This window comes from Anabrus simplex, chromosome 6 (assembly GCF_040414725.1).
Source record: "Anabrus simplex isolate iqAnaSimp1 chromosome 6, ASM4041472v1, whole genome shotgun sequence".
Lineage (NCBI taxonomy): Eukaryota > Metazoa > Arthropoda > Insecta > Orthoptera > Tettigoniidae > Anabrus > Anabrus simplex.
In genome coordinates, this window is record NC_090270.1 from 248,937,550 (window position 1) to 248,962,190 (window position 24,641).

Genomic DNA, 24,641 nt, shown 5'->3' on the forward strand with positions numbered 1-24,641 from the left:
TTCACTGCTAACGAGGTCGCAACAAGTCTTCGGAGAAGTAGACCTCATGCTGCGAACGGCCCAGACAACGTGCCGGCCAGAATTCTCCATCGCTGTGCAGAGGCATTAGCACCTTCTCTCTGTGCAATATTTAACATTTCAATGAACAGTGGGACTGTTCCAGAAGAATGGAAGAAAGCAAATGTCGTTCCCGTATTCAAAGATGGTGACAGGGAAAATGTAGACAACTATCGCCCAGTCTCTATTACATCTGGCTTATGTAAATGCATGGAACGCCTAATTGTTAAACATGTGCTGGATTTTCTGAATGAGAGAAACCTGTTGAATAACAACCAACATGGATTCCTCCCTGGAAAATCCTGTACTACACTTTTAACAACAGTAACTGATGAGTGGCAACATTCCCTGGACCAGTCTAATATATCCCAAGTGGACTGCGTAACTCTCGACTGGAGTAAGGCCTTTGATCAGGTACCTCATCAACGACTGTTGTTAAAACTTAACAAGTATGGCATTCAAGGCAACCTGCAGGCATGGTTTCGATCATTCCTGGTAGGTCGGACGCAGAGCGTTGTGTTCAGTGGGGCCAGGTCAAAACAAACCTCAGTCACCTCGGGTGTGATTCAAGGTAGTGTGATAGGGCCGCTGCTGTACACAATATTTACGCTGGATCTGCCAGGTTGTGTATCGTCTTCTATGGCACAGTACGCTGATGACACCATCATTTACAGAGCCATTCGCAATGAGAACGACGTAAATAAGTTACAGTCAGATCTCGATAACGTGGTTCTGTGGTGCAAAATAAATAGAATGTGTATAAATGTACAGAAATGTAAATATATCCGCTTTACTAGAGCAAGATCACAGTTACAACACGAAATTTCACTGTGTGGTAAAAACCTGATGCCTTGTACCTCAATAAAATTGCTTGGCATTCACATCTGCAGCAATTTAAAATGGAATAAACATGTTGAGGAAATAAGGTGTAAAGCATACAGAGTCCTGGGATTCATCCGCAGATCTCTACTGGGAGCCAGGAAGAAAGCCGTTCAGACAGCCTATCTGTCATTAGTACGGCCAATACTGTTGTACGGGCTTCCTTCCTGGCACCCTACTACAGTTGAGAACATGACGAAACTAGAGAGAGTTCAACGCCGAGCAGAACGACTAATTACTCAACACGGTCATTTAAATCCAGCCAGGTCACTGCCCTCCATAACATCCCTCTGTAAACAAATAGATATTACTTTCCTGAGAAAATCCCTCGCAGGTAACATTCATATAAACCCTTTCAACCGCTTACAGCTGAACTATCGTTCCGTTCAAAGAGGTCGAGGTGTGTCCTTTTTCCCTCCATTTGCAAGAACAGCATCATATCAAAGTGGCTTCTTTAGTCGTTCTGCTCGGTTGTGGAATGAACTCCCACCGCAGATAAAAGAACTACCTGCAGAAAATTTCTGTAAAGACGTAAAACGGATGTATATATAACGAAACCCTCTGTACAAAACATAATTTATCTACTGTGAGAATGTTGAGTATGAGTGGGAGGATGGATGAAAGTTATGGGGTCCCGAGTGATTGAGACGGTAAATGTGTACGAGTGAGCCGGCCTAGCTAAAATATATGTGGGGTTTCTAGAGAGAGAGAGAGAGAGAGAGACTCTCTCTCTCTGTGTGTGTGTGTGTGTGTGTGTGTGTGTGTGTGTGTGTGTGTGTGTGTGTGTGTGTGTGTGTGTGTGTCGTCATGACTTGAATGTTGTACAGGTCTTGTGAGTATTATTGTATGTAAATATGCCTATGTAAATATTTTAACTGTATATAAGAACATCATGTAGAATGTAATTGTATATTTGTATATTATAATTTTAAGTGGTGATGGAGGCACTTTTGTGTATATGGGGCTATGCCCTTTCTCCATTCACCATCCCTAAATTGTAACTACAATTAGTGGAAAATAAATAATAATAATGTGGGTATTTCTAGCCGAGTGCAGCCCTTGTAAGGCAGACCCTCCGATGAGGGTGGGCGGCGTCTGCCATGTGTAGGTAACTGCGTGTTATTGTGGTGGAGGATAGTGTTGTGTGTGGTGTGTGAGTTGCAGGGATGTTGGGGACAGCACAAACACCCAGCCCCCGGGCCATTGGAATTAACCAATGAAGGTTAAAATCCCCGACCCCGCTGGGAATCGAACCCAGGACCCTCTGAACTGAAGGCTAGTACGCTGACCATTCAGCCTACGAGTCGGACTAATTCAGTGGTGACCTGGTGGCTATTGTATTCTGCACGGATCTGGTATACCTTGATGTAGAGTTTAAAGTTTTCTGCGGTCATTTAGCTTCTTTCACTTTTGGCATGTCAGCGTTCTACTCTGGCAGTACTTTCCTAAGCTGTCATTGTTTACTTGGACAATCTACATTACAATTGACAGTCTCAAAGTCCTCATTGGATTTTTTCCTCTCCAAAAAATGATTTTGTAAAAGGACTGTTTGGATTTTCTTCATTGAATTTCTTTGGAACTTAAAGCATTTAGTTATGTACTCATTTAGCACCACTTGGGTGGATGTAGTCTAAAAGATTTAAGGAAGCACTAGTTGGATGTGCAGAAAAGGTGTGTGGTAGAACATCAGGAAATGTGAAAGACAAAGAAACACACTGGTGGAATGATAGGGTAAAGATTAAAGTGAAGGAAAAGAAAATGGCATGGAAGGCATGGAAAATATCTAAGACTGAAGAAAGTAGAAGAAAATATGTGGAGGCAAAGAATTTGGCCAAGAAAGTAGTGGAGGAAGAAAAGAGGAAAAGCTGGGCCTTATTCACACAGAAATTGAGAGATGATACGCAGGGCAGCAAGAAATTACTGTATGGTATCTTAAGAAACAAAAAGAGAGATCAAGTAAACACCAGATTTGTGAAGGATGAAGGTGGCATAATTTTAACAAAGCCAGAAGAAATAAGAAATAGATGGAGAGAGTATTTCCAGAAGCTGCTGAACATAAGAACGGATGACAGTCATTCAATGGACGACCAGGAAAGACAATTAGTTGACGAAGAAATGGATAAAGAAATTACAATGAATGAAATTGAAATGGCAGTAAGAAAGATGAAGAATGGAAAAACTGCTGGAATAGATGAAATTTCAGTGGAGATGATAAAGGCAGCTGGAGCTGTAGGCCTGCAGTGGACATATCGGGTTCTCAGGAATGTCTGGGAGAATAAGGAGGTCCCGGAGGATTGGCAAAAAGGAATAATCATCCCAATTTTCAAGAAAGGTGATAAGAAAGTTTTGAAGAACTACAGGGGAATTACTCTAATATCCCATGTTGCTAAGATAATGGAAAGAATACTGGAAAGTAGAATAAGGTTGAGGGTTGAGAAGCAGATACAGGAAAATCAGTTTGGTTTCAGAAGTGGAAGATCAACAATAGAGCCCATTTTCATTATGAGACAACTAATGGAAAAGCATTGGGAGTACGGGAATGATATGGTGATGACATTCATTGATATTGAAAAGGCATATGACAGTGTCCCTAGGACGAAAGTTTGGGACAGTCTGGTGCAAAAAGGAATTGGACCGGGATTAATAAAAATGATCATGGCATTGTATAAGGAATGTTGTAGTTGCGTGCAAACACAAGTTGGCAGGACAAGTTGGTTCAAAATAACTAGTGGGCTGAGACAGGGAAGTGTTCTATCACCAATCCTGTTTACAATAGTAATGGATGACATCATGAGAACAGCAAAAGCAGCATATAGAGGAAGAGAAATTAACATGATGTTATTTGCAGATGATATTGTGATTTGGGGAGAAGACGACAGGAAGGTTCAAGAACAGTTGAATGTGGTGAATGGGAAGATTGAAGAATGTGGATTGAAAATAAGTGTAGAAAAGAGTAAAACTCTTGTTATGACGAGAGGGGAGAAAGAAGGGAAAGGTCAGATTAGACTTGCAGACAAGCCCCTGGAAGTAGTGGAAACGTTTAAATACCTGGGGAGTGAATTAATGGAGAATGCTCGACTGGATGCTGAGATTAGTAAAAGGATTCAAGCTGGAAGTTGTTTCTATCATAGTGTAAGAAATATGTTATGGGACAAAGATGTGCCAATGGAAGCAAAGGATACTATGTACAAGATGTATTACGTACCCATAACAACTTACGGAGCAGAAACTTGGACAATGACAAAGAAGGATGAGAGTCGAATACAGGCAGCCGAAATGAAATTCTTGAGGAGTATGATACAGAAGAGTAGACGAGACAAAATAAGGAATGAGAAAATCCGGGAAGAAATTGGAGTGGAAAAAATGAATGATAGAATAGAGAAGAGCCGACTAAGATGGTTTGGGCACATAAAGCGAATGAGCGACGAAAGAATGCCAAAAAAGGTGATGGAAATGCAAATCCAAGGAAGGAGAGGCCGTGGACGACCACGATTGAGATGGAAGGATACCATCCAACGCAGCATTATAGAAAGAAACCTGGACTGGGACACAGTGTTGGAGGAGGAGTGGTGGAAAGACCGAAGAAAGTGGAGAGGAACCATATTTGCCCCTACCCGGCTACAGCTGGATAAAGGGAAATGATGATGATGATGATGATGACAGAATACTATTAGTCATTCATTAAAAAAAGTAGTTAAGTTTTTATATTATGTTTTAGCATAGACTTCCACTATGTAATTTATGATACATGTGTATAAGCTTTGTACTTTTACTCTGAGAGATACTTGTAGCATATAGTGTTTCACCTGTTTTTTTTTTTTTTTCAGCGCTGGTCTGATACGTACATTAGGTGGTCTCCTCTTGGAACATATATTGCCACTTTCCACAAGAAGGGAGTTGCCTTATGGGGAGGATCCTCATTTGTTCAGATCACACGTTTCTCCCACAATGGTGTCCAGTTTTTGGACTTTTCACCGTGTGAGAAGTAAGTTTTGATTGTTTATTGAGAAAGATGGTTCCTGTTTTTTACTTTTTATTATTAGTGTTATACAAGTTATTTCTAGGCCATCACCACCATAAGACCTATCTGTGTTGGTGCGACGTAAAGCAAATAGCAAAAAAAAAAATATTTCGAGGCCTGCTCTATACCTCGTTCAATGAACAGAGTGTTTTATAACATTATTTTTCATGATTTTTGTCTATTCTAAACTGCTTTTCTTTTTTACAATAACAAATAATACATTTCTTAAATTAAAGTTAATTTCGTTTACTGTTGAGCAATTATCTGAGGAATTAAGACAGCACAGGCCACACAGCTCATGGAATTTCCCATCAAGGAGCACACACTTATCTCGTTCAGTTCTAAAGGAGAAGGGAAGTCTTAAATTGTAAATGGATGCTTCTATTTCTGTTTGCCATATAATTCCCCTCTACAACTTATTGTGTCATATTAACACAGCAATCAACTTTTTTTTTTGTTTGAAATTGATGTGTGCTATAAAATGTGTTAAGTGGAAACCATTTCTTTTCAGTTTTGACGCAGTTAATATATAACGTTTGAAACAAATGCAGAATTCATAAAATTGGAAAGTACCTGGAAAAAAAACATTTACTAACAGATTATACCTGTAAAAGGTATCATTTACTGGGCGAGTTGGCAGTGTGGTTAGGGGTGTGCGGCTGTGGGTTTGCATCCAGGAGATAGTGGTTCGAATCCCACTGTTGGCAGCCCTGAAGATGGTTTTCCTAGGTTTCCCATTATCACACCAGGCTAATGCTGGGGCTGCACCTTGAGCCGCACCCCCTCCCTTACCGACAACCTACTTCACCATAAAACACACATGTTGGAAGATTCGAGGCACGGACCGCGACTAGGAAAGGCCAAACACAGCCCTGAACTGGAAACGGTCATTTCAAAAAGTAGAACAGGAATGAGACTAAAGCTACTAGCAATAAAATCCCAACTCAATTTAAATGAGGGTTTATTGATGTAATAAAATCAAAAAAGAAACAAGAAATGAAGCCAGCAATTAAAAACAATAAAGGATACATACATGTGCAGAGCTTATCCAATTGAAGTCATCACACTGATGCCTGTACACAGCTTTTTCAAACACCAAGCTTAATTGCAATCTCGCTACATAATGTGGTAATGTGAATACAATCCACACGGATCAACTTGGTCATTCTTTCCGCGAGATTAATAGAATTCATTACATACACGTCTATATAACTTCCACATCCTCTCAACTATTATCACACAGATCAAAGCTCCGACTCGGCATCGAGAAGAAAAGGGTTCAGAGAAGATAAAATAAGATGCGAGAGATTGCAACATAGCACAGAGAAACATCTTTGGACCATAGAAATAAAATTTAAACCCAAAGAGGATCACAGGCACGTGCATAGCCTGAATATAAGAAAAGAACATGGCGGCCTCGTGGGCAAGCAAAAGGCCGCGATAGAAACCAAGAAAAAATAAATATCACCGTGCCGGCAACAAACATGAGGCACAGAAACAAGATTAAAATATAAAATGAGCTGACCGATACGTCATCCTTTCTCCCCTTTCACTCACCAGCACACACCCAAACATTCAGACATTGCCGGTATCGGCAAACAATCTGAGCAGTTGCTCCAGTTAATAAGTTGAGCACAATCTCATATAGTATGACTCTCATGGTCACAAACATAGGTCTCGCATATCTCAAGAGATAGCGTGCACGGCGCAGCCAATTAGCAGTAGGATAATAGAGACCCTTTGGTCACACATAAACCCATCAGCTCATGCACTCCATACGACACGAATAGATCTCCGCGTTGACATGCAGGGCATACGTTCATTGACGGCAAATACTTTACAATATAGTGCACAAAAATAAATCAATCTGAGACCCAGCTATGAACACATCATGATCACGTCAACCACAGACACACAGCCCATTCTCGTTATAGAACACAAGGACGCATATCAATCGGCCATCATTAGAAGAGGCAAACGGTACAATTTAACCGTAGAAAAATATAAATACTACGATTGCCATACGTGTAATATCAGTAACCAAAGTAACAAGAAGGATGGTAGTATGGGTCAAATTTAAATCTGTTAAAAGCCCATTAATGGCATAAAAATGACACTCCAATCTGCGTGGGGTCCAGGTTTATATTCCACACACATAACAATGCAAAGAATCGCTCCAAAGAGATAAAACTACTGTCTCGCCGAAAGAATGATCTTCCTTGCTCATGACCGAGGGAGCTGCCCTCTCTGGTACAATCTTGGAAACACTTAAGGTAAGGCTGATACAAGCTCTTTGCAATATGGGAAACATCATTTTTATGAACATGCCATATTAGCTTGGCTCAACCTTAAGGCCACGGGCGTTTCCTTCAAACTCCTAGGCCTTTCCTATCCCATCGTCGCCGTAAGACCTATCTGTGTCGGTGCAACATGTTTCTCCCACAGTGGTGTCCAGTTTTTGGACTTTTCACCGTGTGAGAAGTAAGTTTTGATTGTTTATTGAGAAAGATAGTTCCTGTTTTTTACTTTTTATTATTAGTGTTATACAAGTTATTACTAGGCCATCGCCGCCATAAGACCTATCTGTGTCGGTGCAACGTAAAGCCGCTAAAATCCATAAAGAAGGCATACCTCTGCGACTTATCGTGAGCGCTATAGGCTCTCCCACGCACGATATCACCCGTTACCTAGCTGGACTACTTCAGCCACATACAGGAAACACTGAAACCTACGTGAAGGACTCCCGACATTTCATCCAGCTCCTTAAGGACCAATCAATTGAAAGTATGCACCTATTAGTAAGCTTTGACGTCACGTCACTTTTCACCAAGGTGCCGCTAACAGAAGTATTTCCGCTATTAGACCAGAAACGTCCAGAAGACCTGTTAACACTAGCTAAAGAATGCCTTAGCGCCACTTATTTCTATTTCAACAGGGAGTTCTACGAACAGACAGAAGGGGTCGCCACTCTCTCCAATAATAGCAAACGTGTATATGGAACACTTCGAACAGAAAGCTTTAGCTACATCTGCCCTGAAACCAAAATGTTTTCTGCGCTTTGTGGACGACACTTTTGTAATCTGGCCTCACGGGAGCAATAACCTACAGCTATTTCTCGACCATCTCAACTCCATACACATAAATATTCAGTTCACCATGGAAATAGAAGTAGACGGAAAACTACCATTCCTGGATGTGCTAGTAATACGCAACCCCAATGGGACGCTGAGTCGCGCAGTATACAGGAAACCCACTCACACAGACAGGTACCTACACGCCTCGTCTCATCATCACCCATCACAAAAGCAGGCTGTCCTAACATCACTGGTGAACAGGGCCATAGCGATATCTCACACAGAGCACCTCGAGGAAGAGAAAGAACACCTCACGGAAACCCTTAGGTACAATCGCTACTCGCTCAATAACATCCGACGAGTCCTTAAAAAAATCAGAAGAGGACAAAGAAAAGGCCGCCGCAGGAGAAAACAACGGGAAAGAAGAACTGACCCACGAGAAAACAGCGATGCTGCCATACATTAAAAACTACAGACAGGATCGGCAAGATACTGGACAAATACAACATGAAAACTATCTATAAACCTCACCGGAAGCTAGCCCGTTGTCTACCACCAGTAAAAGACACAATAGAATTACAGGCCCCTGGAGTGTATCACATTGAATGTAGCTGTGGAGCTTGTTATGTAGGTGAGACAAAACGTCTGATCTCCACCCGCCTAAAGGAACATATCCGTCACACCAAGAGCCAAAACACAGATATTTCAGCAGTAGCCAAGCATTCCTATGAAACTAGGCACGGAATATCATTTGACAAGACCAAGATCCTAGCAGCTATCCCTTGGAATCTGGAAAGGAAAATCCGCGAGGCTATCGAAATCAAGAAACATCCTAACAACATAAATTTAGAAGAAGAATATAAAATCAGTAATTCTTGGATGCCTATCATTCTTAGTTTAAGACATACAGACCACAACATAAACACACGGGCCGCAACCCCATTACATAACAGCGCGGGCAAGCCCCCACTACCTGGCTGTGACACATACTTTCCAGAATTCTCACGAGACAGCCAGGGCTTACGTCAGCCAGAAAGGCTAGGATATAAAAGGCCAAGATCAAGGCCACTGTAGTAGTGAAATTTCTGCCTGGGAGACTGATTACCTCGGATCGAGTAGGGGTATTTCAGTTGCCTTGACAAAGAATACTGCAATATATTCGAAACGTCGGCAAACTGTACGTGATCTGCGTACAAGTACAACGGTTCAACCCGGAAATTAAATTTAAAAAAAAAACCGGTATCATTTGATTTAAAATAGAATTACATGTTGTTTTTCTTGAAAGAATATCCTTTCTATCAAAGCAATTTTTATTATTTATTTATTTATTTATTTATTTATTTTATTTTCTTGAGAATTTCTGAATATTATGAACAAGTGTAAAAACATTCATGTTAAAATATTGTGTAAACCTTCCTAGAAATTGTTGAAATGTTTAAACTTACCTTAACGACATACTCCTATTGTGTTTTCTCTCTCCTCACTGGTCCAACTGAGACTGCAATGTATCGTCCCTTCATCTTGCCAGCTGGCTTCTTTATGGTAACTTTGTTGTGCATCATGCTCCGGTGATGTCATTGGCTTTCATGGAACTGTACGCGTAGTCTATTGTTATTGTTTTTTTAATTTTTTTGAAATAATTTAGAGGATGTTTATTTATTATTTATTTTATTTATTCCTGATTTACGTTTGTGGTGAAGTTAGGGCTCACGGCCCTCTCTTACACTTAACTACTATAAACAATAAAACATAAAAGTAAGACATAGAAATTCTAAAAAGAAATACTCTGGACAGATAATTTTAAGACTAAGTTAGACCTACACATCAGTACAATAGTGTGACAATTATAATAATTATTATTATTAACCCGAGTTTTTGAAATTTAATTAAGGTGGCATTGCATATACAGTGAAACTTCATTAGTACGTTCTTCATTAACACGTTTTCCCGCTTAGCACATCATAAATTTGAAGTCCTGACACCTGTCGTATTAAATCTGTATTAAAAAATCCCTCACTTAACACGTCTCAATTTTTCGCCTTTACCGCTTAGTACGATCATATATTCCCCAGACCTGAAAATGTTCTTTGTCATCCCTTGTGTACGGAATATGATTTTCAACAGAGATAAGAGCCCTCGCCACGGGTCGGTCAGAGAAAGTTGCGCGATAAGAGGAAATGAATTTCATGTTTTTGGTCCGTATTGAACAGAGAATAATATATAAGTAATAATAATAACAACGTAAACGTTTCCACCTTTTCAATACTAAAATATATTCACAAAATTATAAATTACACGGTACTAGTTTCGACCCATCTAGGGGTCATCATCAGCCGTATTGGAGCAAAGATCATTTTTGGCGAAATCCTAAGAAAATGTTATTTTAAAGAATAACAAGTGAAATGAGATGTTATGGTAATAGTTAATAATACAAGGAATATACATACTAAGAGGTTTTTAACAAAGAATAAAGTATAAATGGGGTGTTGTAAAAATTATAATCATGGAAATCAGTAAGTTCTTGTATTGAAATGAAATATGGCTTAGGAAGAGGGCTTAAGGTGGGGTTGAAGGTTGCGGGAGAAAGTGTAATTGTCTTGGAAAAGTACCTTTGATTAAATTTAGGATTGAGTTTAGGTTGGCTGCATTATTGTTTCTGAGGAAAGTGATAAATAGATCGAAGAGTATATTGGGTTTCTCTGAGATTTCATTGAGATTGTGACTGGCATTACAGTATTGGTCTAGGTGTATGTAGTAATTTTCCATTATGTTGAGTAAAGGGCCCTTGTTTGCTAATACGAGGATGTCCATGTCTAGTTCAATATTGGTGAAATTATGGTTATAATCTTGCATGTGTTGGCCGATGGCTGAAAACCTGTTGTATTTTATTGCGTTAGTGTGCTCGTGGTATCTGATAATGAAGTTTCTCCCGGTTTGCCCGATGTAGGTTTTTTTACAGGTGGTACATTTGATCCTATAAACTCCTGATTTTAAAAAACTGCTGGTCTTGTTGATGTGTGAAGTATTGTATAAAACATTCATGTTCTTATTGTTGGTTTTGAAGGCTATTTTAACGCCTTGTTTCTTGTTGGAGAACTCGTTCATTGACCTTCAACGTCCGCGATTAAGCCTATACGTCACAAGCCGATGAAGTTGGCTGAAGCCGGCAAGTGAAACGTGTGTAGCGGCAGCCAATTGTATTTGACGCTGAATGAAAGTGACAGTTTTATAGTAAGTAAGAATATCTTCCTGATGAATCGTCGTATTGTAGAGACGTGTGAAATAGGTATTGCCGGCAAATTTTCAACTGGTTCTCTTCGATATTATGATGCCAATTATAAGTTAATGGTTATTAAACCTGCTGAAATAGAGAAAAATTGTGCAGCCGAAAAGTAATACGCCATAACTAAAGCCAATGTTCGGCGTCCAAAAATAGTCTAAAATGTGTACTGTACAAGAAAGGCATTCATATGATTTTACAAAGCACTTTTTAAGACTGATATACATTTTTTTTAAGGAAAAGGTGGGAGCGCCTTGGATGCGGAGAAATACGGTACTATCATATTTCGGAATGAAATTAAACATACTTTCACGTAATATCGGATTTCAAAAAATAACAAACAAGTAAAATGCAAGTTTTGTGTAGGCTGACTGTCGTTTCATACTGATTTAAATGTGTATGAGGGTTTTGCCGACTTTTTACAAAAAATCGGATATGAAAATAATCCGTTATGGCAAGTAAATTTTTTGCTGTTACGAATTCTCGCTATAACGGACTTCTACTGTAATTAGTATAATTGTACATCCGTATTGAAATTCAGTATAGTTATTAAATTATTAACTGTTTATTAATCAACCACCTATTCAGTACATAAAAGTCTAAATTAAGATTTTATCCTTTTACATGGATTGGAATGGGACATGTTTTGCCTTTTTGCAGGCATCTTCAGCCATTGTATCATCTCAAGATTAAATCGGGATCCTGATTTTTTTTATTAAAATACGTATTAGAATTTGATATTTTCATACTTAAAACTTGTTAAGCAAGTCCTTATGAAATAGTTGAAACATGGTTGTGATAATGTATTAAAGTATTAGAACAACAGCCTAAGCTGTAATCACTAATTAACTATATGTAGGATACTTATTATACGTAATAGCGTATGGTGCCAATATTATGTAATCTATAAAACTATTATAATTTCATGGTTTGAACTATAGAAAACACATTCCAACAGGAAATTCTCATTAATTAAAATGTTAAAAATTCTACGTCAACATTAAAATTATAAAGACATCTGATTGACGTCCTGAGTTCGAAAAATTAATTTTAATTTATGTCTTTCTTCATAAAAATTTATAAACGCATGTTCTAATTCAAAGCCGACACAGCTGGATAACATCACAGCGGTTTAAGGGACTTTCAGCACTCACTTGGCAATTCTGCCCATTTACAACATCTAACTCAAGGTTTGATTGTTCCTTTTTGACCAGTTCGCTTGTAACATATTTCCAGCCTCTTCAAATTGCGCTGTTTGCTCCTTTAACTTCTATTCCATCATTACGACGAAGGCTGTTAACCTATTATGTGTTCACGATAATTTAACTTCATGTATTGTTGTTTTGAAGTTTTAATACTGTGATCTCTTTTTCAATGTTCGTGAATTATAACATACATTTACACATTTTTATGAAGAAAGACAAATTAAAATTAATCTTTCGAACTCAGGACTTCAGTCAGATGTTTTATAATTTTAATGTTGACACTGTATAGTATTTTTAACATTTTAATTAATGAGTATTTCCTGTTGGAATGTGTTTTCTATAGTTCAAACAAAGGAATTATAATAGTTTTATAGATTACATAATATTGTCACCATACGCTATTATACTATGTATCCTAAGCGTACAGTGAAACTCGGTTAAGAAGTTCCCGCATGAGAAGTTTTCCCGCCTAAGAAGTCTTATATTGTTGTTCCCTTGATCAGTTGCGTTAAGATATATGTATATTTTTCCCGTTTAAATTGTTCTGCTGTAAATATATTTCCCGGTTAAACAGTTCAGATTTTAGAGCCCCTTGAGATAGATAACGTCCGCTCAAAGCAGCCCATGATTAGAACCCTCCAGTCTCCGCGCAAGTTGCACCCTGTGTTAGACCGTTTGCACGCTCTCTGTTGTCACGGAACCTGTCCGGGTTTTCCAACGCCATACGTCACTCTATGACAACACGGACACCAGATGCTCTCTCTCACCTTGTGGTATCGAATCAAACCCATCAGTCAAAATTTCCACTCCACCGTTCCATCTAGCGGAATAAAATCGAACGGGATTCTACACAGGAAACATAAAGCACACAATCGATGGTTTGATAAAACTTGAATGCAGTAAGTTGTGTCCTGCGACAGGGTGAAGTCTTTGATGGAGGTGGCCTCAACATTAATTAAAAACCGTAAAATGTATTTGTCCACAACATTAGTGTTTGTTAGGAATACATGTACGACAAACCTATGGAATTCCACTTATAAAATTATAATAATCACTTAAAGATCATACATTCTAACCAATGCCAATTATCGTACTGACATTTCGTACTGTATATGGACTCCAACATGATGATACGATTCTGAAATAAGGTCAACAATGATTGCGAAATGAACTAAATACCATATAGGCCTAATCTACCATGAAATTAAATATTCTAACCTGTTTGATTTTTCATTCCCTTGCTTATTTCCTTCCAGGCATTTTCCTTTACGTTGTTGTTGCAAAAATACTTATGGGTCTTGTCGTCGAGGAAGTTACATTTTTGAACTAAACTGATAAGATTTTCAGTGTCCATTATTAGTGAGGTGAATAAAAACAACTTCCTGACTCTATGCAGGAAGCAGCTGACTTGCCAGCTGATACACATGCCACCAAACAGCTGGCCGAATGATCCCGATCGTCTGCGAAGTTGAACGAATGTTGATAACCAACTGGGTGTTGGTGGGAGACACACAGAGGCGTTGGCATAAAATTGAAAGTTATTTTTACTTTTATACGAGCTAAACATTGTATCATCTTGTCACTCATCATTATATCACATTATTGTAACATAGCACAAGGACGAGGAGAAATGAAATAAAATTCTCGCTGGGAAAGAAACTTTGTTTAGATGTGCTAGTGTTGCTACTGTGCCTTTTTCACTCCCACGTAATACCCCAGATACTTTTCCATGCACTCATTTCTGCAACTTCGAACCTGCGCTTCTTTTCTTCCTTACCTATAGCATGAAGAAGATTGAAACGGGAAAATAAACTCGATACTGGCTTGGCCGTGCGGTACTTGTGAAACAGCCAGAAAATACGCCTGTTGCCGTGGCAACCAGTAGGAATGCAGGGGCAATTTAGGCCTAGGTTATAAGAATCTCTAAGGATAAGTTGCCAGATTTCCCATTTGCTGCCGTTAATCTGGAAGCGGGTTTTGGGGGGTTTGAGGAAGATAGAAAGCACATGCTAACGAAATGTAGTACACGTCTAGTGAGCCTAAGCTCCGGATTGCCTAGCATAGTGTAGTGTTGTAATTGGTGTGAATAGGAGTCAGTGAAATTAGTTGTACGTACAAATGTTTTAAGTAAAAATGAGCAGAACTCAGAGAAAAGAGATCAAGCAAAATGCACTAACAATAAAAGACAAAGTGGAGATTATAAGGAAAGTGAAGTCATCCACACTTTCCCGTGTTGCTTTGGCAAAGGAGCTGGGGATGCCACCATCTAGGCATTATAGCGAAGAAAGAAGAGATCTTTGCTTCTGCAGCGAATACCTTAGCAAATTGCAAGGCGTTTAAATCTGGAAAGTACGATGAAGTAGAACAAGCTCTGTTAATATGGTTTAAACAGCAGCGAAGTTTAAACATGCCTTTCAGTGGGACTATTGTGTAGGAGAAAGACAAATAAATTGCGTGCAAATTAAAGGTACCTTTTACCACGTCAAACAGGTGGCTGGACCGCTTTAAAAATCCAGCCAGCATCGTTTACAAAACAGTTTGTGGCAAAGCAGAGAGTGTAAGTGCGGAGGAAAGGGAAGCGCGGAAGGAAATGGTTCTGCCTGCTAATATAAGTAAACCTTGCAACGTTTTTAATCTCGGTGAATGCGCACCTTTTTACCAGCTTATACCGGATAGGTCTCTAGTTTTGAAGGGAGAATTTTGCTACGGGTTAAAATTAAGTAAAGTGCGTGTTACGGTATTGGTTGGTGCTAATATGGAAGGATTTGAAAAACTACCTCTACTGATGATAGGGAAGTCTAGGAAGCCACATTGTTTCAAAAATGTCTGGACTTCACCGTGCAAGTACACCAGCAACAAGTTAGCTTGGATGACAAGTTCCCTGTTTGAAGAGTATATGCAGGCGTTAGAAGTTAAAATGGGGGGCCAGAAGAGGAAGATTGTGGTGTTTATAGACCACTGCCCTGCTCATCCCAAGGAGTGGCCCCATTTAAGGAACATCAAAGTAGAATTTTTTCCACCGTATACAACATCAGTACTACAGCCCATGGCATGGACTAAAGAATCATTAAGGTATTGAAGCAGAGGTACCGAAAATCAGTTTTGCACCGTATGCTGCTACGCATGGATGCAGGCAAGCCCATCTACAAACCATCTCTTTTGGACACAATGCATTTCATTGCCTCATCATGGGATTCAGTGGATCCTGTAATAATAGCAAATTGCTTCAAGAAAGCAGGCTTCAGTGGTGGTACCAACAGCATTGTTATGGAAATTGGTGATGAAGAGCCTTGGTGCTGGAAAACTATGCAGGAGAAGATGGAGATTACCAATAGTTTCAACGACGTCACTGGCATTGATGATATGATAATCACTTGCGAGATGCAGACCATCGATCAGATTTGCAAGGAAATTCAGGCAGGAGACGAGGAAATTGAAGAAGAAGAAGAAGAGGAGGAGGTTGAGGAAGAGAATCCCCCAAGATCATCTTGCAGTGAGGCAAGCATCTGCCTTGAAAAACTGAGGCAGTTTATGGAACATTAGCCAGTGTGCCTCAGAACACATGAAAGGCGATGTGGGAAATGGAGAGGTTTATACTTCAGGAAAGCAGTAAAAACCTGAAACAGTCAACCCTGGACAATTTCTTTTCCAAGTAGGGGCCTAGACTTTTTGTGTTTGAAAATGTATTTAATGTCTAATGCAGTACAGAATGTATTTAATGTACAGTTACATCTACCGTTTTAATGTTCTTAGTATTTCTTCTTATCTCCTGTGCAAGGTTGTATATATGATGTTACCGAGCTCGATAGCTGCAGTCTCTTAAGTGCGGCCAGTATCCAGTATTCGGGCAGCCCTGAAAATGGTTTTCCGTGGTGTCCGATTTTCACGCCTTAATTAAGACCGTCGCCATAAGACCTGTCTGTGTCGGTGCAACGTAAAGCAACTAGCAAAAAAAAAAAATTAAAATTAAATGTAGCCTTCAGAATATATATATATATATATGATCTCTTCTCTTATCAGATATACTTATAATACGGTATGTTCAGTTATTTTACTTTATCTCTAAAAATATATATCATGATGATCAAATTTTGATATTGTGGCTTTCTTTTAGCACCTCTATATGTCGGCCTATTTCGGTATTGTTGACAAACAAGGAAATCTGTTGGCTGTGTGTTTCTCATCTATTTCAAAGTACAGAAAAAGTTTCCTGCTTAAGTCGCTTGGAAAACTTCTTAAGAGAATTTCACTGTAATTAGTCATTGATTACAGCCTAGGCTGTTGTTCTAATATTTTAATATATTATCACAACCCAGTCTCAACTGTTTCGTACGAACTTGCTTAACAAGTTTTAAGTATATACCGCATAATCCCGAATACCACTTTGAGACGGCAAAATATGCAAAAATAAATAAAAATCAAATAACTTACATACCTACTTAAATTTCTTCAAATATACCACAAATATAAATTCAAACAGCTTAAAATGAATAAAATCATCACAAAAATTGTAAATAAAATTGGTCCAATACTCGGATCATTCACAATTAACTGTCGTCATCTGAAGTTTCACCATAGGAACTTTCGGCGCTGGCATCTTTCCACAAATAGTCGTCCTCACCACCGTCCACTGAATTTCAAATTCCACATTCATAAAGCTTTTGGACACTAGATTGTTGAGACTGGGCGCCCATGCGGTCTTGATCCATTTGCATATTAGTCCCACTTCAGGCCTCTTAACTCGCCCGGTAGGTGTTAACGCATGATCACCATCAAAAATCCATGCGGTGTACAACTGTTTCATTGCAGTTTTGAAAGACCGGTTCACGCACACATCCAACGGCTGTAGAATAGAAGTGAGTTCTCTGGGAATCATCGCAAGATCGGTTTTTTCCTTTCCACGTTATATCTTTTACTTTGTTAGTTGTATGTCCTTGGTAACTGTCCACCACTAGCATGTTTCGTTTTTGTAACAAACCTCCCGGGCGAGATTGCCAAACGCACTTCACCCAGTCCTCAACTAATGAACTGTCCATCCAGCCGGACTCGTGTTCTAACAATAACACTGCACGGCAAGTTTCCTTTCGAAGTGTTTTCCTTTTCAGAACCACATATGGAGGGAGTTTGGTTCCATCCACTAATACTTTAAAGGTATGGTCAAATGTTTCACCTTAACAATACTAAACGTTTTATTATGTGAATAACATTTTTTAAAAATATAACGGAACATGTTTCATCTATCTTGTAGACATCATCATCCGAAAAGTTTTTTAAGATCAAGCAAAAAGGACAAGGACAAAAAAACACATTAAAATAATTCGGACTGCCGAATGCGTCAGTTAAAATCGTGAATGATGTGCTGGAATGTTCTGAGCATAACACTTGAATACTGTTAAAAGTGAAATTAAAAAATTGTACACATGAGATGATTCAATAAAATTGGTATTAGAGTCCTTCTTGACTTGATGGTGCTGTATTGACATATAGTATTCCGATGTGTCGGTAAAAACTTGATAAGGAGCACAATGTTTAGTTCCAGTAGAATAAAGACAATCGATAAACATTGATAAACATCAGTGAGGATTCCAGTAAAAAGATATTGAGATCGTCTTATTAGTGTGATGGTGTTGACAATTCTTGTTAAGAAATTAGGAGGAATACACACAACATTACCTTGCATCGTTGCTTTTCGTTACCACCTGTTTTGATACACTTTTAGAACCCTTCGTATCCACTGTATTTTCCATCGGCATTTCAAAATAGACAGGTGTCTGGTCGGCATTCCCAGTTTGCAACTGAAAATAAGAATTTTGCTTCCTCAAATGAATAATGTGACGCTGAAAGCACGTTCATTTTTCTTCATATGCCCCAGGGAGATGTTGTGAAAAGGACGTACGTCTCCGAATGCACAATCTCTTTCTCCAATAAAAGTTTCGTATCCATCAGCGGCTTTCAGTAAAACCCTGTGTTTTGAGTTCTTTTGAGATCTGTAGTGCTTTCAATCGACACATTTCACTAGAAACACCATATCCTAACTCACGTTTTTCTATCACAAATTTGTGGAGTTGTTCTTCAATTTCCAGAAACACTGCACTCTGCCCGCGGAACGCTCTGCGATCGCCGTTACTTTTTAGAAGTTTTTCCTTCTTCCGCCAATCACGAATACACGATTCATCATTTTCGTGCTTTCTGCCAACGGCACGATTTCCAAATATTTCAGCTTCGCTTCACGCACAGTAAATGACCGCGGGTGCCGTTTTGAATCCGTCGATTACTATCGTGACAGCACTTTCACGGGACAGATACGGAACTTTAATGTGAGCGAGGTAGACTTCCGTAACCAACAGTCTCGACTCTTGCAAAGTACAATATTTCACGAGATCAGCCATTTGCGCATCCAGCATGCAAGCAACACTTGTGAAACAAATGGTGATCGAGCGTCCGCAGCAGTGGCGTTCATATTCACCGCATATTTACCCACATTCTTTGATTTACTGTATTTTATTACCTTATATTTCCCGTTTATGTGTCACTCTAACAGTATTGAGAAAAAATTGATCTTGTTTTCTAGAACGCAAATAAAACACAATAGGGCCTGAATGCCAGTTTACATGTGGTATATTGAGTATGGTAACCGTATTCAAATCTGTTTCAATACTCAGTGTAAAAGTAATAAATATTTACGAGAATATTTTGGGGAAAAAAAAGTGCGGGTGGTATTCGGGATTATATGGTAAATATCAAATTCTAATGTACATTTGAACAATAAATCAGGATCCTTATTTAATCTGGAGGTGATACAATGGCTGAAAATGCCTGCAAAAAGGTGAAACATGTCCCATTCCAACAGAACCAGCTCATACCGGCACTCACAGGTACAAGTAAACAAGGCCATGAAATAGCACAATCAAGAAAAATATTTAAACAGGAAACGTCAATACTCACCGAAAAGCAGGAACTGGACCATAAAACAGAGGCAACTCGGATCGTAACCTAGCGGTTTTTGTGGTGGTAAATAATAGAAGAATGAAAGAAAAATATGCTTAATTCTTTTTTAAAAACAACTAAATCATTTAATTACCTTGATTAAGGGGATTTTACATATGAGAGTAAAAAATGATAAAAATTGGCAGGTGCACCTACTCGAAACCCATAAGATTAGATTGATTAAAAATGTAAACTTTGAATTAACACTACTAATAACACAATTAAATGAAATCTAATTGATAACAAAGATACCTTAAATCAAGAGATGCCCTCTTAGCTAAGAAAATAAATTAAAGATTAACTTGAATTAGATCACTTACAAATACTTATTTGGATTTAAGTCCGTGGATTAAATTGTACTGCTCCCCAGATGAGTCCGAGTAGTTACCACAAACTTGCACAGATTTGCTTGGATATTAATAATTGAAACCAAATTATTGCTTCAGAAATAATTGTACATAAGAAGAAAATGTGTTAAAATGAGACCGCGAGATTCTCTGCCAAACCGGATCACAATAGGCACAACTTGAAATTAAATAACAAGCACAGAAAGTCACCCGAAGCCGCACACTCGAGTAATAGACACGAAAAGCACTTACATGTTAAGTTTTTTCTTTTTTTTACTTCAACTTAACCCAAAACAAATTAATCCACAAGCCCCTCTACCATTTCGCTGAAAGAAAAGAAGATTACTTGAACACATGGTTGGTTTAAGCGGTACACCCAATAGGCCGTTAGTTTGTCCATGTTGATTAAATTTTTCAAGTTAATTTCAGATGAAGGTCAACCAAAAATGGAAATCGTAGAACAGATCCACTAGTTTAGCCAAGTTTTTTTTTTTTTTTTTTTTAAACGATGAAATCCAACTCCCGTAGAAAAGCCAAATATAAATATCTTGTAAATAGACTTACTTTTTCAGCATCAGTAGAAAGCTAACCCATGGCATCAGTTGGAGCTGTCCTTTACTTACAGACTTGGAAAGCTCGAATTAAATAAAGTTGGGAAACAGGCGTCCACACGAGGTAGTAGAATTAAGCAAATCATAAAAGATCAAACTCGTCAGGGCCTTAGCCCCTCATCCTTCACACTTTATCCAGGTTTGTCCCGATGAAAAGAGGCTCTTTTACAGAGCCCGCACGCTTACCTTCTAGCCATCTTGAAGCCCGGCAGTCAAATCAAACTCACGCCAGTCAGGCGATGTACCGCAACCAAGAATAGGATAGCCAGCGGACCACCATACAGGCTCGCTCTCTAGTTGGCGCGCTATTAGACCATTACTCCTGAGTCAGGGGATCAGAAAATAAATAGTAGAACATATCATATGTAAACGATGGCAGTTAACAATTAGCGACCTAAGTCGTACTGAAAAAAAAAAGATAAAACAGAGTAGGAATAAGATTCCAAAATGATACACTTTTCAATGACAAATTGCCCAGGTCTAAAATGTTGAAGGGAAAGTCTTAAAACTAATGTAAAAGGATAAAATCCTAATTTTAAGACTTTTATGTATTGCATAGGTGGTTGATTAATAAACAATTAATAATTTAATAAGTAAAGGCCCTTATGTCCGAAAAAACGGTATCTAGTGTTTCCACATCCTCATTGGATAGTTTTTATGCGTATTTTCAATGGTTCGTTTTCTCACTTAACACGTTCTTTCTTGTTATCCCTTGCAGAAACGTTTTCTTCATCGGAAAAACTCTCTTCCCCATTCATTAATGCCCTCTTCTTCTCGTGGACTCAGAAACGGCTTCCAGGTAAGGGCGGTCTAAATATTCTGACGTTCCGATCATTTCTCATTTAACGTTGTTAAAGGGACTTGGTATGTTTTAGATGCCTGCCTTTGGGACATCATACCGGACTTAAGCTTTTGAACAGCTTCAGTCAAGGCAGATAATGAGTACTGACACCATTTCATTTATTTTTCGCCGGTTTAACTTTGGCTTTTGGAATATTTACCCTGTTAGGCATCTTAATTTTGAGCATTGTCAAGCTCTCAGCATTAGTTAAGGAAAATAAGCAAGAACTGCAAAAACAATCATTTTCTGCTATGTAGTTTTAAATCTCTAAAATGTAATCTTTGTTTTTCCTCGAAAGAGTGGGTAGGGGTGGGGAGGGAACTGCCCCCACACACCCTTTTGGTCGTTGCCGCTTTATTTGCAGAAGACAAGAACCCTTGGAAAGTGACAGGATGAAAGTGATTAGCACAATACACGGCATCAAACAGACACAAGACACCGTAAAAGAAATTGACTATACCCGATGATGGTTCAAATTCAGGCCCTCTCAAGTCACAGATGACTCAGCAGTTACGGCCACAGAAATGCAGACTTCGGTGCTAAGGAAAACAATACTAACGAATTAAAATCATAAACAGCTCATTAATTTTCAGTGGCATTTGATGTTAAGGGCTGTTTTTGTATTGAATGAACCTCATTTATGTAACGACCTTTCAATATTATAAAATGGTAGTCAAATATCGAACAGTGCCATATTTTCTCGCATAATTAACACTCTTGCATAATTTACGGATCCCAATAGTTTTGGGTCCAAAGTGGACAAAAAAGTCATGTTCATCAAGATCCATCAAGCAGTTCCGGATGAGTTTCAAAATAAATGTCAACTACTCAGGTAGCAACCTTCCTATTGTGATACCGGGCAATGTGCTGTCATCAGCCGGTAGGAAATACCACTGCCCTTGGTGCACCAGTTCAGTGAGAGAATCTCAGCGCAGAATTGACTAGTGATGCTATATTCCAGTCTGGTAAAGATGTATTTTACGAGTGTTTTACCTCAAAATTGTTTGTTGGACCACAGTGATCAAGTATTTGAATAATACTGCATCATATAAACTCGCGGTGATTTGTGCCGACTTTCAAGCACTCGCCAACATGGTAACGACTTCGAGCATCGATTGACATAAAGCTAAGTTTTGAGGGGTGAGTGTAGAAATCTCAGACGTTATGTAAACTTATCGATATCCTTATTTAGCAACGAGATGGGTGAAGTGTTCGATATTTAAAGGGCATTTGATATATATTCTTAAATATTTGCTACATGATTTTTCAAGTCAGTACGGGTTTAAAAAAAAATGAAGCTGTTAAAACTTCTTTCTTGTAATATTGTTGTTTTCTCATAAAGAAGCACCAAATGAGTGGCTATTGGATTAGGAGGATAAGTTTTCTGCAATTGTACAAAAACGGGTGCAATAGCTAGTATAAAATAATTAAATACTTCATTGGTAGGGAAGCATGGACCGGGCGAGTTAGCCGTGCGGTCAGAGGCGCACGGCTTTGAGCTTGCATCCGGGAGATAGTGGGTTCGAATCCCACTGTCGGCAGCCCTGAAGATGGTTTTCCGTGGTTTCCCAATTTCACACCAGGCAAATGCTGGGGTTGTACCTTAATGAAGGACACGGCCGCTTCCTTCTCACTTCTAGTTGTGGCTACCCATTCCCTCGGCTTGCTTCACCAGACTGACCTCCTGTCCAGGGAGCACACCCATATTTATAGCAGATCTGGGTGTGCGTGTAGGGAAGCTAGCACTTCCCTGGACGCGATGTCAACCCGGTTGGCCACCGAGGCAATGGGTTACCACGAGAGGGTGACACCCCTCTCCAATGCTTTATTGATTATACGTATATACAGTATTAACATATATCCATGAGCATGTCCACAACGCTACCGAACTATCGGTGTATGCTAGTGTTCAAGTCCTGTGGAGGAACCATAAGGCTCCCATGATGGCGGCGGCGGTCTCCGCAGCATGGTTGGGTGCGGGCTTTCCATATGCCTGGGCCCATCCCTGGGCATGCCGTGGGGCAGTGGCCACAATAGATTGTCGCCATAAGACCTGTCTGTGTCATTACAACGTAAAGCAAAAAAAAAAATAAAGGAAGCATGGACAGCAGATGAGCAATAATGTCAGTTTGTTTTGCCATGTATGTTATAACCATAGAGCTTCCAGTGTTAAGAAAAGACTACAGGTTTTATGGGCTTTTACTTCTATTGGTATTGCCCACTTTAGATCTAAACTAACTGATGTACCCGTGCTTCGCTTCGGGATTCTCAGGTAGATTATCTTTGTGGTTTTCCTAACTACAGTTAACTTATGCCATTACAAAAATGTCAGTAGGAATGTAGAGATTAAAGGCAATGTTATCATATAAAATACTCGCTCAAATTAAAAACCTCACATTTTCTCACTTTTAATGAACAGTACTATGATGCCGATCTAACAGTCCAAAGTTCCAGTGCTGAAATGACCAGGCCGCAGACAGCCGTGAACACTCCTCTGCCATTGTTCCGTTAAATATACACACGGCTCGTTCCAATCAGTGCCGCAGGGTAGGAATTGAATAGCTCGAATGCTATGATGAAGCAGTTTGTTATGTACCAGTAGTATCAGAAAATTTATGAACATGAGGAATGGTATGCTAAAGAAGAAAGTTACCTAACTCCCCAGCTACTTCCCGCCAATATTCAGGTAGGCTGTTATACTCTGTATGACCAGGCGAGTTGGTCGTATGGTTAGGGGCGTGCAGCTGTGAGTTTGCGGTAGTGGGTTCGAAAACCACCGTCAACAGCCCTGAAGATGGTTTCCCATGGTTTCCCATTTTCACATCAGGCAAATGCTGGGGCTATACCGTAATTAACGCCAGGGCTGCTACCTTTCCACTCCTAGCCCTTTCCTATACCATCGTCGCCATAATACCTGTCTGTGTCGGTGCGACGTAAAGCAAATTTAAAAAAAAACTCAGTGTACAGCAGTAATCCCATCTATCGGATGTGACTGGCAACAAAAGGCACAAAGCACATAACAACAAACAGTGGTCAATGTAATGTTATTGTTGTTCAATGTTATGACCTTTCCATATTGTAGGCCTTCATATTTGTTTTTTACCGAGCTTGACAGCTACAGTCGCTTAAGTGCGGCCAGTATCCAGTATTCGGGAGATAGTGGGTTCGAACCCCACTGTCGGCAGCCCTGAAGATGGTTTTCCGTGGTTTCCCACTTTCACACCAGGACAATGCCGGGGCTGTACCTTAATTAAGGCCACGGCCGCTTCTTTCCCACTCCTAGCCCTTTCCTGTCCCATCGTCGCCATAAGACCTATCTATGTCGGTGCGACGTAAAAC

General features: G+C 39.3%; 1 protein-coding gene across 1 annotated transcript in view; it reads left to right on the forward strand.

Annotated features, from left to right (window-relative positions):
* Positions 1-24,641, forward strand: part of eIF3b (eukaryotic translation initiation factor 3 subunit b) — a 142,695-nt gene that overhangs the window by 46,842 nt on the left and 71,212 nt on the right. The window contains exon 5 of the mRNA XM_067150355.2: positions 4,764-4,921. Within this exon, the coding sequence (XP_067006456.1) occupies positions 4,764-4,921 (158 nt within the window). The remainder of the gene's footprint in view (positions 1-4,763; positions 4,922-24,641) is intronic.